This window comes from Malaya genurostris, chromosome 3 (assembly GCF_030247185.1).
Source record: "Malaya genurostris strain Urasoe2022 chromosome 3, Malgen_1.1, whole genome shotgun sequence".
Classification (NCBI taxonomy): Eukaryota; Metazoa; Arthropoda; class Insecta; order Diptera; family Culicidae; genus Malaya; species Malaya genurostris.
In genome coordinates, this window is record NC_080572.1 from 201,329,956 (window position 1) to 201,344,821 (window position 14,866).

Here is a 14,866-nt window from a genome sequence, read left to right on the forward strand (position 1 = left end):
TGATCTTTTGAGTTAATGCACTGAACAGAGATCCCTCTCTAATGGCGGTTCGTTCAAGTTGCCAAAAAGTGCCACGCTTACTTCAGAGCTCTAATGAAGTGGATATTTTTCAGGTACTGTTAAACTTTTGGTTGCGAGACGACGCCTAAATTTTACTTTGATATTGATCTTACCAATTTGAACATTCATTACAAAATATGAAATATAAAATTGCAATCTCAATGCATTATGGTAATCATCTTGAATATTTAATTGCCACTTATTATGTGCGCTTAGTGTAAACTAAATCATTCGAATGCAAAGAAAATATGTTAGTTTGACCTTAGCGCTTCTACAGCACAATCTTTTCATTGATACATTCAAAATTTTCTGATTTGTTAAACTCACACTCCCAATGACCAATATTATTCATTTGACTCCATTACACACAATACTTTATCTCCTGCTTGCAGCGATATTTGTAGAACATTCCACCACCAAGTCATTAGACTTTTTTACATAATATAAAATAGTTTTCGATGCTTTCAACGTGATTCACTTAAGACTTAAGGGTGATTTACATGAAAATTTCACATATTGGAGGAATTAGGGTAAAATAGCCACCAAAACGTTTCATGCGGCCAGCATGAATTCTGGCATTCGATTCTACAGACTTTCATTACATAAGATAAGCTAAAGGGTGATTTTTTAAGAGCTTGAGAACTTTTTTAAACAATAAAACGCATAAAATTTGCAAAATCTCATCGGTTCTTTATTTTAAACGTTAGATTGGTACATGACATTTACTTTTTGAAGATAATTTCATTTAAATGTTGACCGCGGCTGCGTCTTAGGTGGTCCATTCGGAAAGTCCAATTTTGGGCAACTTTATCGAGCATTTCGGCCGGAATAGCCCGAATTTCTTCGGAAATGTTGTCTTCCAAAGCTGGAATAGTTACTGGCTTATTTCTGTAGACTTTAGACTTGACGTAGCCCCACAAAAAATAGTCTAAAGGCGTCAAATCGCATGATCTTGGTGGCCAACTTACCGGTCCATTTCTTGAGATGAATTGTTCTCCGAAGTTTTCCCTCAAAATGGCCATAGAATCGCGAGCTGTGTGGCATGTAGCGCCATCTTGTTGAAACCACATGTCAACCAAGTTCAGTTCTTCCATTTTTGGCAACAAAAAGTTTGTTAGCATCGAACGATAGCGATCGCCATTCACTGTAACGTTGCGTCCAACAGCATCTTTGAAAAAATACGGTCCAATGATTCCACCAACGTACAAACCACACCAAACAGTGCATTTTTCGGGATGCATGGGCAGTTCTTGAACGGCTTCTGGTTGCTCTTCACTCCAAATGCGGCAATTTTGCTTATTTACGTAGCCATTCAACCAGAAATGAGCCTCATCGCTGAACAAAATTTGTCGATAAAAAAGCGGATTTTCCGAATGGACCACCTAAGACGCAGCCGCGGTCAACATTTAAATGAAATTATCTTCAAAAAGTAAATGTCATGTACCAATCTAACGTTTAAAATAAAGAACCGATGAGATTTTGCAAATTTTATGCGTTTTATTGTTTAAAAAAGTTCTCAAGCTCTTAAAAAATCACCCTGTAGATTTAGTAAACTTTCAAAAAGTTTTACCGACATTTAAGGATGATTTACAATAAGACATCATGAAATAGAGTAATTGGGGTAAAACAGTCACCAGAACGTTTCGTGCGGCCAGTGTAGGTTCTTCCATTCGATTCTTCAGACTTTTTCACATAAGATGAGCTAGATTTAGCAAACTTGCAAGAAGTTTTACCAAGAGATAAGCACGATTTACAGTAAGGATATAATGAAATGGAGGAATTGAGTTAAAATAGCCACCAAAACGTTTCGTGAGGCCAGTGTGGGTTCTTCTATGGGAATATTTTGAAAAACAATGTCCGATCAAATAAAACACTGTTTTCATTTTTAGGCTAAATACATAAGTAAAATGGGACATAACGTATATAGAACTGAAAATATTTACCAGTACATCATTAAAGTACTTTAGTAAAGATAACATGTTTCGGCACAGTTAACGAGTGTTACTCAAGCCTGACAAAACTTCACGTTTTCATAGTTGTTTGAACCAATCTTTTAAAAACAATAGTAGTTTAAAATTTAATCAGTATCTAACGAGGAAAACAGATTGGAAAATGACATGCGAATGCAACTAATGTAACGAATACCTTGAAAATGTTACCGCGGAGATGGGGCTCGAACCCGTAGCAAGCTCCTATCCGTGGACATTGTTCTGCCTATTAAACTAAACCTGCATGTGAAAATCCCTAGAGAGAGTGCCTAATTGACTAGAATAGCCGAGCATGCTTCGCTTCAATCGGGCGCCACAGCATTCAAATATAGTCGAATCTCTATGGAAACCCATCCAACAAAAAACGCACATACCGCATCGCTATCTGCTTTTGCCGTCATATGCTGATTTGAGAAATTGTTTTTGTCTCTTTTGCTGCCTATAGGGGTACATCAGCGTCATCATCTATTTGATGATTAGATGCCAGCAAAAGTAGAGAGTGAAGATAGACTTGCGATGCGATGTGTGTTTTCACTGTCGGATGGGTTCCCATAGAGATAGGACTATAATCGAATGCTGTGGCGCCCAAGTAAAGCGAAGCATGCTTGGCTCTTCTAAAGCTTGTTTCAGATAGAATTGAAACAAAGCCAATTGCCTGTATTTTAGTTATTTTTTATTGAATTCAAGATCTTTTTTTATACAAATGTAGCGTTTTCTCCATACTTTAAAAAAAAAATACGGATAAAATTATTCGTCACGGTTTCGAAGGAATTCTCGATTTTTTCCTGTAACACGGCTCATCAGGCGGCGCACACCTTTCTCGCCCATCGTTTTAGCTATCTTATTCCACCAGGTCGTCATCTGATTGATGTCTTTGACAACCTTTCCCTTTGCCGTGAGTCTCCTCTTCATGATTGCCCAGTATTTCTCAATAGGGCGGAACTGGGGGCAGTTGGGTGGGTTAAGGTTTTTCGGAACAAACTGGACCCCTTTCTCTGCATACCATTCTTGAACGACTTTGCTGTAATGGCAGCTTGCCAAATCTGGCCAAAACATTACGGGATGGTCGTGGGATCGAATGAACGGCAAAATTCGTTTTTGGAGACACTCTTTTTGATATAGTTCCGATGTCATTGTCTTATTTGTAACGAAAACTTTCGTTTTTTTTTTGCCACAGCTGCAAATGTCCTGCCTAATCATAAATTTTCTTGCAAATTTGTCGGCAAAAACAAATTTAAATTTGGCTGGAACATCCCCCCGAGCCGTTGCCAAGTAAAATTCTGGACCTGGGATTTACCCGAAGTCAGCCTTGCCATAGGTTTCATCGCCCATCAGAAGACACCCGTCGAACTTGGTCAGCACCTGGTCATATAGTTTCCGAGCACGAATTTTGACCACACTATTCTGTTTTATGGTCCGATTTGGCTGTTTGCTAACTCGATACGACATGATTCCTTCCCGGAGTCGAGTTCTCCTCACGGTACTATGGGCAGCACCGAATTTTCTGGCCAAATCACGGTCCGACGGATTAGGATTACTCTTAATCGTTTTTAAAATCTTATCACGCAGTTTCCGGTCGACAGTTGCATTACGACGATTGGCTTATGACTTCCAAATCGTCGTCAATGTATTCTTATACCGTTTGATAACGCGCCATACGGTATTTCTGGGCAATTTCAGCTAGATGCAGACCTCAATGAATTTTCCGAAAAACTGTGCAAATTTTCTTCCCTTCTTTCGGCTTCCATGTTGATTGTTTACAAAGTACAGTCGATTTGCGGAATGTCAAAAATCATACGTGGAGCTGACAAAATTCCCGACACATGGGCGCCAAGAACTTTCAAATCCGTCCACCAGAAGCGCCACAATATGAGCAAAAGTTTGTTCCAATTCTAAAGAAGCAAGCTTTAGTCATCTAGGCTGTCTCTTCATGGGATTTTACATGCAGGGTAGTTTATTAGGTAGAACAATTTTTCCGGATAGGAGCTACGGGTTCGAGTCCCGTCTCTGCAGTAACATTTTCGTGATTTTCATTACGTAGTTGCATTTTTTTTCAATCTGTTTTTCTTGTAAGATACTGATTAAATTTAAAATTAGCTCAAGATGGCTCTACGTCTTAACAAGACTAGAACAAAATATTGACTAGTAGTATAATTTGAACTACTACGCACTGAAGAGTCGAAGACAAAACTTAAAACTAAAATTGCCTTTTGCGAAAACTGATTATTTACAAAAACGCTTAGAATACCCAATTGATATAAGACTTGTTACATTTATACCTAGGTCTAGCATGTTTCAAATTCGAAAAAAATGGGTTGAAAATATTACCTCCTCTAACTCCATACGATATTTTCACATTACCGATTAGCTTTCCAGAAATGGGGAAACATATACGCCATTCTACGTAGAATACCCTAATCCACTTTCAGAAAGCATACACGGACACAATAACGACTGCATATTTCATCCTGTTGACAGAAATTGGTTTCATTTCAAGAAGTAAACATTACTGGGTTATTTCCTCTTTCTTCATTGAGTGCGCACTAACACAGACTTTTTTTCTTACAAAACCTTACGAGCTACGTCACAAACAGCTTTTGAAGAAGGAGTAAGCATCTTTTTGTTACCGGGGTACAATGCAATCGACGTTGTACCGAAAACGATTCTACGGTTCTTAGCACAAACTCTGTAGCTCAATATCAATATCAATGTCAAGCATCAGTAAGTTTTTCCTGGTAGTTGTTTGCAAGTGTGTGTGTTTTCACTTCTCGTGCACATGTTTTTGTGGATCCGAAAAGAGTGTTCTGACCTACAGAACCAACAGCTTCCATGAATACCACTAATACTAGTTTCAACGAATCCAACCTGACAAGTTTCTGGAAAGGTTATGTATGCATCTCACAGGTGAACTTTCAAACTGGTTCAAACACTAAAACTATAGCTGCCACTGCCACTATCACGATGTTAACTCTGAATGAATGACATATATCAAAACTACATAGACCAACTCATCGCAATTGCGTGGTACCAACTCTGCTCGACGTTTTTGGGAAATTGAATCGAAGCATCGAAACTAACCACCTAACGGAATGTGCCTGTGCATGTTGTCGCCAGCACCTCGAATGCGAATGGGGAAAGAAAACGACTGCCACTATTTGTGTGTGTGTGCGGTTGGTAGAGGAAAATCGATTTTCGCCAAGCTCACGAGAGAGCGCAAGGTGAGAAAACTCCGACCTGATCTCGCTCGCCACTTTGCGGTTGGGTTCACGACGAAACACGTGCAAGTGTGCATAGAAATGTCTAAACATAGTTTGTTGTAGTCGGAAAGATTACCACAACGCCAAACAAACTGCTACTACCTGTGTAAATGAAATTGTTTCTACACTCGTGAAAAACCTTGACAATCAAAAGCGATACAAAGAGTCGACAACCACGTTTCTCCTTTGAGTTAGGCATCGGAGTGAAAGCATGGTGGTTTGTAGAGGAGGTTTTTTGTACATTGGCAAGTCGGAGCTCAACGTGTGATTACGAAACAGAACTCTGGGGTAGGCAATAGGTATGCATGGGTATGCTCAGTAAAACTCCATATCCCGTCAGCACTGTAGTACAGCTCACCACATCGCTCACACCAACCAACCCGAAAGCCAACTGCTCATCATCGTCTTGGTTTAGGTTTCAACATTCGCTCCCGAGCTCTCACCATAACGCTGGATTTGCAGCTGTTACTACCCCAGCAAAAAAAAGAGCACTCCGTTCAGTCTCGGCCGCTTTGCCATATTAAATAGGTCACTGGTTCACTCTTGCACCGTTACAGCATCTGCTACATCGGCACAGTTCACGCTGGTCTCTTCTGATGATGCCTGGCGATTCAGCATTTCTGGTTGGCACGGTGCCACCTGCCGCCACTGATGACAGTGTTGCGAACTGGCCCGAACTGATAATGGAAGCGTTATTTGAGCGAACTTTCAAATTGAAACATACGTTCTACGTATTTTTGCATAAAACGACCTAAATACTAATCATCCGCGGTACTGCCTGTGGCGGCCCAAACCAACAGTCATCTGCTATATCAAAGACTGCATTAATGCGATCGCCGGAAGGTTATGCGAAAATAGCACGAACATATGACCAGCGGCAATGAACAGTTTTGTGTTTTTTTTGCAGGCTAACGGTTCATTCATCTTATATACCAAACTCATTAGAGTATAAAAAACCTGGTTCAATCCACCTAGTGGTGTAATGATGCATTTGTCATATCACTCATAACATCATAAATATTACCGTGGAATTCGCAAAAACTACTGTTCATTGAATAGAAGTAGAAAAATTTGTTCGGACTTAATCTAACACACTCTACAAATCCTGTTTACCCTGTAGTTCCGGAACCGGAAATAGTATCTACAACAAATTTAGGAATTCCTTATAAAACTGCAAAACTTTTCCTTTGAACCTATAGGTTTGTGAAAATTGATTTGGCCATCTTGAAGAAAGTTTGGTGATTTGCAGTTTTCAATCACCATTTCAAATTTTTTCGAAACCGGATTCTGATGACCGGAATAGCCGAAGTTGGTTCGTTTGTCAGCAACCAATATGAAACGACATTGACATTCTTCTATTTTTTTATATCATTTATTTTACCCCGGCTTTACATTCTTTTATTGTTTCGGTCGCACTAATCATAAAATTGCTAAAATTAGTATCGTCTTTTACCAATATCATACACTGGTAGCAGACATCCGTATCCGTTTCGTTTTCTTTATAGCGTGTACGAAATAGAACGAAGCACGCATCGTTCTTTTTTTGTTTTCTTCTTCCACCGTATCACCACGTACCGGTGTTGTACATATTGTCATTCTATATGGCTATTTGCAAACTTTGATACTCATCACCCTGTAACTGCGGAACCGGAGGTTGGATCCGAATAAAATTTCACAGTAGCTTTAAAGGTAATATGAGCTTTAATTCAAATCAAGATTTGTGAAAATCGGTTCAAGCATCGCAAAAAAAAATGCCCACAAACTAACAAGCTCTGCAAACTAGAAGAATTTATCAGACAGTTTTATGGGATTTGTATCTGTTTTTAACCATCGTTCGTGGAAAAATACTAATAAAATTGGTAATTTTCCACTTATCACGCTTTAATTCCGGAACCGGAAGTCGGACCCAGATAAAATGTTCTACGAAATTTCAGGATATTATAAAACCTTTCATTTGAATCTTAGTTTGCGAAAATCGGTTGAGTTGTTCCAGAGATAATTGAGTGTAAACTTTTTCTCAAATTTTCACAATATCATATAACTCCGGAACCGGAAGTCACATTCAAATGAAATTCAATAGCAAGCTATGGGACCATAATACCTTTTATTTGAATCTTAGTTTGTGAAAATCGGTTCAGCCATCTCTGAAAAAAGTGAGTGCATATTTTTTTCATTTTTTTGGTGCATATAATCCTATATCTCCGAAACCGGAAGTCGGATCGGAATGAAACTCAGTAGCAGGCTATGGGACTATGAGACCTTTCATTTGAATGTTTGTTGGTGAAACACACACACACACAGACATTTGCTCAGTTCGTCGAGTTGAGTCGAATGGTATATAACATTCGGCCCTCCGGGCCTCGGTTAAAAAGTCGATTTTCACAGTGATTGCATAGCCTTTCTATATGAGAAAGGCAAAAATGATGTTTTTGAAATTTATTGAATAGTTCATCCAATGGTCGAGTTTTTCGATGCATACACTGCCGTGACAAAGCATGCAAATATTCTCTTTGGTAGAGAGAATGTACTTCCAAAAAAAAAACAAGTTTGCTTCGCACATATACCGGCAAAAAAAAAGTGCGTGTAAGCGTAGGCTTAACTATTTTTTTTTACTTATTCAGATTGGCAAGTGAATTGCCGATTTCAATTTCCCGGTTTTCTCCCGATTTCCCGGTTTTTTAGAATAGGCTCAAATCGCCCCAGTTTAGTTTTTTTTTATTATTCTTCAATTCAAACTTTAAACAGAAAGCCCATGTTTAAAAAAGATAAGCTAATGGAGGATTGAAATACTTTTAAGATATCTCGGTGTATAAATAGCATATATTCATGATTACATAGGCAAATAGGTAACCGATTTCTTCAGAGTGTACATGACTGTTTTTATTTTTTTTTGCATACAAATGATTGAAAATAAATCAATAAGGAACAACAATCCCAAAAACGAACGCTTGCTACTCTGAAAAAAAAACAACAATCTTTGCCTGCAATTTCAAAGCATTTTGTACAGAGTTTTCTTAGCTCCTTCCGGAAATGGAAGTGGAAATCTCAGTTCGGCGGGAAAATTATATACGGCTTGATGGCACAGCGAACCTAACATAATATCGTCATTGCCAGGGCCATGGTACAACAAATTGTCATATGGACATACGCTATTTAAATTGTAGTAGTTCGCTTGCAAACACGTCTGTTCAATGCAAAGATTGTCAATCGCTGATTGTGAAGGAAAGCATAAAACCCATTATTAACAATGTCCTATCAGACCAGAAGTTTTAAATTTTCATGTAATAAAATTCAATTTAAAATCATTAGATATACAAATACCTAAGATTTAGCAAAAGCTTTCGGCTGCCATAACTTGATCTTCTAAAACACGTTTTTTTCTAATGTATCTGTTAGTCAATAAATAATAGAAACATTGGTCATGTCATCTCATTTTTGGAATGCAACATGTTTACGAATTCAATGCGTTGAAGAGAAAATAAATCAAATGATAGCTGTAAAAATGAACAAGATGTCGATCTATTTTTTCCTAACAGGATTCTAAATGTTCGTGGAGTAATCAGAAAAATAATCAGAAAGTACAAGTTCTTCATGATGAACTCTCCGCTTGTTTTAAGCAAAGTTTATTTTCAATAGCTCAACTAATTAATCTTCTATGAGAAATATTTCTACAATTGATCTGATTCTAGCAGATACAAGTAACGTTTGTAGTGAACTGACTTTGATTAAGATCATCTACCAATAACGTTCAGGATTTCAAATTAAGCAATGATTAGTTCAATTAGTTATATATTGTACCACCTTAGAACTAATCGGCTAGGATACAGATCTCATATCGAAAGCAATGTAAACCCTGAAATTGTTTTGGGAAACATCGATACAGCCAAACATAATTTAAGTCATTACATTATTGAAGTTAGAAGTCTATCAGTTCCAAAAGCTTAAACTAAGTTCAATTCTCCTCCATCTACCTCAATATCAACGGTCTTGTGATCCTACTATGGAATAGTTGAGGACCTTTAAAAGAAAGCTAAACATAGATTCACTGAACAAATCAATCCATATTCTAATTTTTTCTTTTCTTTCTATACTGGTTATCAGAAACCAGTTTCAGCTCTCAAAGGGGCAACTCAAATACTCTCTGCAAACGGTGGATAAGATCAAAGTTGACAACTCTTCCAATTTTGTGAGTCTTATGACAAGGTGACATTACTGAGTCAAATTATGTTTAAACAAGGGCAATTATTATCAAACTCAAAAACACGAAGACTCCGAAAGCATAATAATTCTAGTAAAAATTTTTCCTATGTTACCATGAGTCTTAGTCAACAATTTTGCAAGTAATAAAAATAACTTTTATAACTTAATAAAAATCCAACAGAAGCATTCAAAATATCCTAATTTTCAAAATTAGCTTTCATTGTGATAACAACTAAATAACACTCTGATGCTTCCTGATGGATTCAAAACTACCTGCACGCGCTTGAAAATCCTTGGACGAGACATAGACATAGTCACTTGTTGAAAAAAAAATTAGTATGCAAACAACTGTTACTCATATTTGGGTTAGTAATATTTTTCCCGGTTTTTCACTAAAATTCCCGACTTTTTCCCGGTGAAACCAAATTCCCGACTTTTACCCGGTTTCCCGGTCACTAGCCACCCTGCTTAGAAAGCAAAGCCTTGGTATTACATTCCTGTAGTGGAAATTGACGTTCTGTTTCAACAGACTTCGCAGCCGATTCAGAGTGTACAGAACCATTGCATGGCTAGTGCTACGATTCTACTGACACTACGAATCCTTCCAGGTCGGGGCTCGAACATACGACAACTGGTTTTTAAGACCAGCGCCCTATGCATTGAACCGCCAACCCTGCTTATTGTACTTATTGATTCCCTGAACACGATCTTGCAAAATGTACTGAATCGATTATTTTCAAACTGCTCTGTTACCGACTTATTTTTCAATATAAATATGCGGAAATTTTACTGAATATTCTTTAAATGAGGTTTTTTTACTGTGAAAAAAGTTGGATTAAATTAGCTTAAGCCGTTTATCCGTAAAAAATTACAAGAAAATTGTTTTGCCTTTCTCATATAGAAAGGTTATGCAATCACTCAAAAAACCGACTAGTAAAAATTGGCTCGGAAGGCCAAGTGTCATATACCATTCGACTCAGTTCATCGAGCGCGCGCGTGTTTGTGTGTGTGTGTGTAGGTGTAGGTGTCAAATAATTTCACTAGGTTTTCTCGGAGATGGCTGAATCGATTTTGACACACTTAGATTCAAATGATGAAAGGTCTCATGGTCCCATACGGATATTCATCCGGATCCGACTTCCGGTTCCGGAGTTATAGGGTTCTATATTGTACACCGTCACTTAAACCGGCGAAATAAAAAACGTAAAAAAAATTCTAAACTGGTCTCAAAACTACACAAATCGGAAGTCTATCACCGATCACCGATTCCGGATTTCTTTCTGCTTGACGGTATCAAAAATCGAAGAGAAAAATTTTGAATAGAATACCATTATACATGAGAAAGGCATCATTACATCACTAGGTAGATTAAAACAGGTTTTTTTTATTCAAATCATCCCTTACTCCCCCTTTAATGCACAAACTATACCTTGGTTTCAATCAATAATCAAAGAAAACCATTTCGAAAAGAATACCAGAGAGAATATGATTGATATGAGAAAGACATCATTACACCGCAAGGTGGATTAAAACATGTTTTTCCATCTAAGTTGATAAAAATCGGTTCAGCCATGTTTAAGAAAATTGAGTGCATATTTTTTGCACATAGGTATTGTTCTGTAGCTCCGGAACCGGAAGGCTGATCCAGATAAAATTCAATAGCATTCTATTGGAAAGTAAAACCTATGAATCTAAGTTTTCGAAAATCGGTTCAGCCATTTTCGAGGAAATTGAGTGCATATTTTCTGCACATACACACAGACATTTTGCTAAACACACATCTCTATGAGCTGAGTCGTATGGTATATGACACTCAGCGCTCTGGGCCTAGATTCAAAAGTCGATGTTTACAGTGTTTGCATAATCTTTCTATGCGAGAAATACAAAAACTCAGCACATGTAAGCATGTAAATTCTAAAACATCATATACCTTCAAGCGGTTCTTTTTACGAAGCTTATCTAAGCTGGAGATACAATGAGACATCGTGGCAGTAGCATGAATATCTCTCGAATGATTTGAATAATAATTTTACTTTTTCATATGGTGTTGAAGGTCCGATCGAAGAGGTATTTTCAGCATACTTAATATTAATATAAGGAGTGTATCGAAAATAAGCTATCCACATACATTTGTGTTGTCCGCATGTATTTGTGGTGGTTTTTTATGCTCAGATCATAGTATGCGGTGCGTTTGGCTGTCAGCTTTCGTTTGCTTACTTGTTTGTGCGGATGAAATTCTGCATTTTCAAAATGTCGTTTATTGAAAAGGAAGTGAAAATTAAGGTTCTGGACACATGGCTAAGTGAGAAGGGTATTACTATGCAAAAATTGGTGAAGCGGTTTGGAATTTAGCATGCCAGTGTTAAAACCATCATTAATAAGTTTGGGGCACACTATTCTTTGGATGAGCTCAGGCCCGTACCCAGGATTTCGTTTCGGGAGGGGCCCAAAGATAAAAAAAATAATGTTACTGAAGATTGTTTATGTAGCTAATTCTCGGTGTGCCTTGTACGGGTGATTTTAACAGACACTATAAACTTTTCCACTGGAACTGTTATTGTATTACATTATTGTCTGAAACCTTCTAAATAATTATATATCTGTTTTTGATTTCGGGAGGGGCCCGGGCCCCTTGGGCCCCCCCTCTGGGTACGTGACTGGATGAGCTACCAGGAAGAGGCAGAAGACCCGGTTCTTCCAACCTGAAACTGGACAAGAAAGTGGTATCTCTAATCATGAAGAACAAATCAATGTCAACACGTGATTTAGCCAAAAAAGGAACGAGTGTCGGAATGATCCAGCGTATCAAGAGGCGAAATCACCTGAAGACCTACAAGAAGCAGAGAATCTCGAAACCAAGTATAGAACAGAAGAAGCGAGCAGCAACAAGAGCCCGGAAATTGTATTCGCGTCTTTTGCAGTGTCCGGATGCATGCGTTTTGATGGACGATGAGACTTATGTAAAGGAAGACTCAAAAACCCTTCTAGGTCCACAATACTTTATTGTCGTCGTTGAGGACAATGTGAGCGATGCGGACAGGTCGATTCAAGTGGAGAAATTCGGTCGAAAGGTACTGGTATGGCAAGCAATATGTTTCTGTGGTTTGAAGTCAACCATTTTTTACACTACCGGAGCTATAAGTGCAAAAATCTATCGATCTGAGTGTCTCCGAAAAACATTGCTGCCTTTAAGCATAGTACACCTCCATTGTTTTGTCCGGATTTAGGCTCACTATGCTAAAACCATTCCCAATTTCCTTGCGGAAAAGGGTATAAATTTCGTTGAGAAAAATATCAATCCACCAAATTGCCATCAGCCATCGATCGTTACTGGGCAATCGTGAAGAGGGTATTCAAGAAGACTGGTAAGGCAGCTGGGAACAGGCAGGAGTTCAAAAAAATTTGGGCTCAAGCGTCCAATATGCGATGCGATGCAACACTTGTCCGGAACTTGATGAAGAGCGTTCGATCAAAAGTTCGAAAACTCGTGAAAGAATAACTTAAATTTCATCCGGTTTTCTTTATGCTCAAGTTTAACCTCGTACAATAAAGGATCAATTTTTAGTTTGAATGAAATATCGTTTTTTATCAAAATTTGAAAGAAAAATTTGTGGATAGCTTATTTTCGATACACTCCTTATTTCATCATTCCATTGACGATGACAGTGCATGAATTGCCTTATCTGAAACGGTTTGTAACAGTATTTCTAAGCGATTGGTACAAACATGTCAAACAGCTATTGAAACACAACTGAGTTATCAACGTTCGAATCCAAGTGAAAACTTATTTCTGCGAACCGCTGTATCGACGAATGGTTGTAAATTTTGTGCGGAATAAAACTACATTATATGTTTGTCCTTATCCCAATGGGAGTTTTATCCGAGATACAAAAACACTCATAAATCACTCGAATCCTCGATCACGCTGCCAATAAAGAAAACTTACTCTATAGGGTAGAGGCACTTCTATTCTTCTCATACACTAAAACTATTATTTAGAGTGAGATCTACTATCTCTGTAGGATCCATCGGCTCAAAGGGGAAAGATGAAAATAGGTGCATTCACTGCGAGTTTTCGATTCGCTTTAACAGCATTATTGAACATCTGTCGAACTATTTTTTTTCTACAGTATTTTTTTTAGAAAGGAAACGAAGATATTGAATCCGATTTTATCACAATTTGTTGATTGAAAGTCGACTAATCTGCAAAATAACGTGGTGAGTCCACTAATGACATGACTATTGGCACAAGAACCCTACACTAATTTGCAAGGAAGCGATAATGATGACTTTGCAAATTTTCTTGGCGTCTACTGGGCCTTTCCTCCGGTAACTAGAATCCTGGATGGTCGCCCGGAAAATCAACAGCGGGAAATCGATAACCGTGTCATTCTTGTAGCTATGCTACATTGTTCGAATTCGTATAACCAATGTGCTCTTCGCTTGCGGTAAATGAAAGCATGATTTTCGCTTCTTAGTGAATAAGGATAAACTTTTGCTGGGGCAGTTTACTACAGTGATCCTACAAATACACTGCCAAACGAAGCTAATGTTTTCGGTTCTATGGTGCATTATAAGCTACTTTTCAGGCGTTCAACAAAGTTTACCTGATTCCGGTAGGAATTATAAACACAACGAACGAATGATGTTGCAGCTTTTCTCTGCCACTTTCCACGGGCTTCCGACTTCCGCTCGTCAAGCAAAGGTGCTTAGCTCCGGTTAGTGGTATGGCCCCACAAGGTGAATGTCACGTGATTTGCACTCCCAGCCATTACTGTAAAACACCACCCCCACCTTAAGCCATACTAACCCTCTAATTGCCACCAGTACTACCTGTGCCTGTGGCCTAGGCAGCGTGATTAAATTATATCGACTAGCTTTGCCGGATTCAATCCGATAGTGGCAGGTCGCACCCTGTATTTGCGTTGTAGTCACATAAGCCTTGTGAACCACTAAACTAGCCGGCCAGTGGAAACCGAAAGCGAAACCAACGTCGGACTATCGATTAATTTAATGGTACCCCATTGGAACACGGCCATCGTTGAAATGTTTGCGTTTGTGGGCTGAAGGTAACTAATTTTCAGAGCTTTCGTGCGACGATAGTTGATAGTTTTCATAACCATTACTGGCAGCAGCAGCAGGATTTATTGATTTGATTCTGTCTGTCCTGTCACCCTTGAATGGTTCACGGCCGGTTGATAACATTCCTGATTTGATGTAGAAATGCTTACGCAATATTTACACGATCGGAGCATATTAAGCAAAAAGATACAACCAGCAATACTTTTCTTCGCGTTCCATATGCTGTTTCTTAAAATAATCATAGTATTTGAATCAATGTTTGAAATCAGGGTTTTAAAA

The 14,866-nt window shown here is 38.3% G+C and overlaps 1 protein-coding gene across 4 annotated transcripts in view; it reads right to left on the reverse strand.

Annotated features, from left to right (window-relative positions):
* LOC131436179 (protein encore) overlaps positions 1–14,866 on the reverse strand; it is a 159,287-nt gene that overhangs the window by 109,462 nt on the left and 34,959 nt on the right. For 2 of the 4 annotated variants that reach the window (XM_058604733.1, XM_058604730.1), the window contains exon 1: positions 4,377–5,167. The exons of the other annotated variants lie outside the window; for them this stretch is intronic. In XM_058604733.1, coding sequence (XP_058460716.1) covers positions 4,377–4,391 — 15 coding nt within the window. In that variant the 5' untranslated portion in view covers positions 4,392–5,167. Of the gene's footprint in view, positions 1–4,376; positions 5,168–14,866 lie in introns of those variants that run through there. 4 annotated transcript variants of the gene reach the window in all.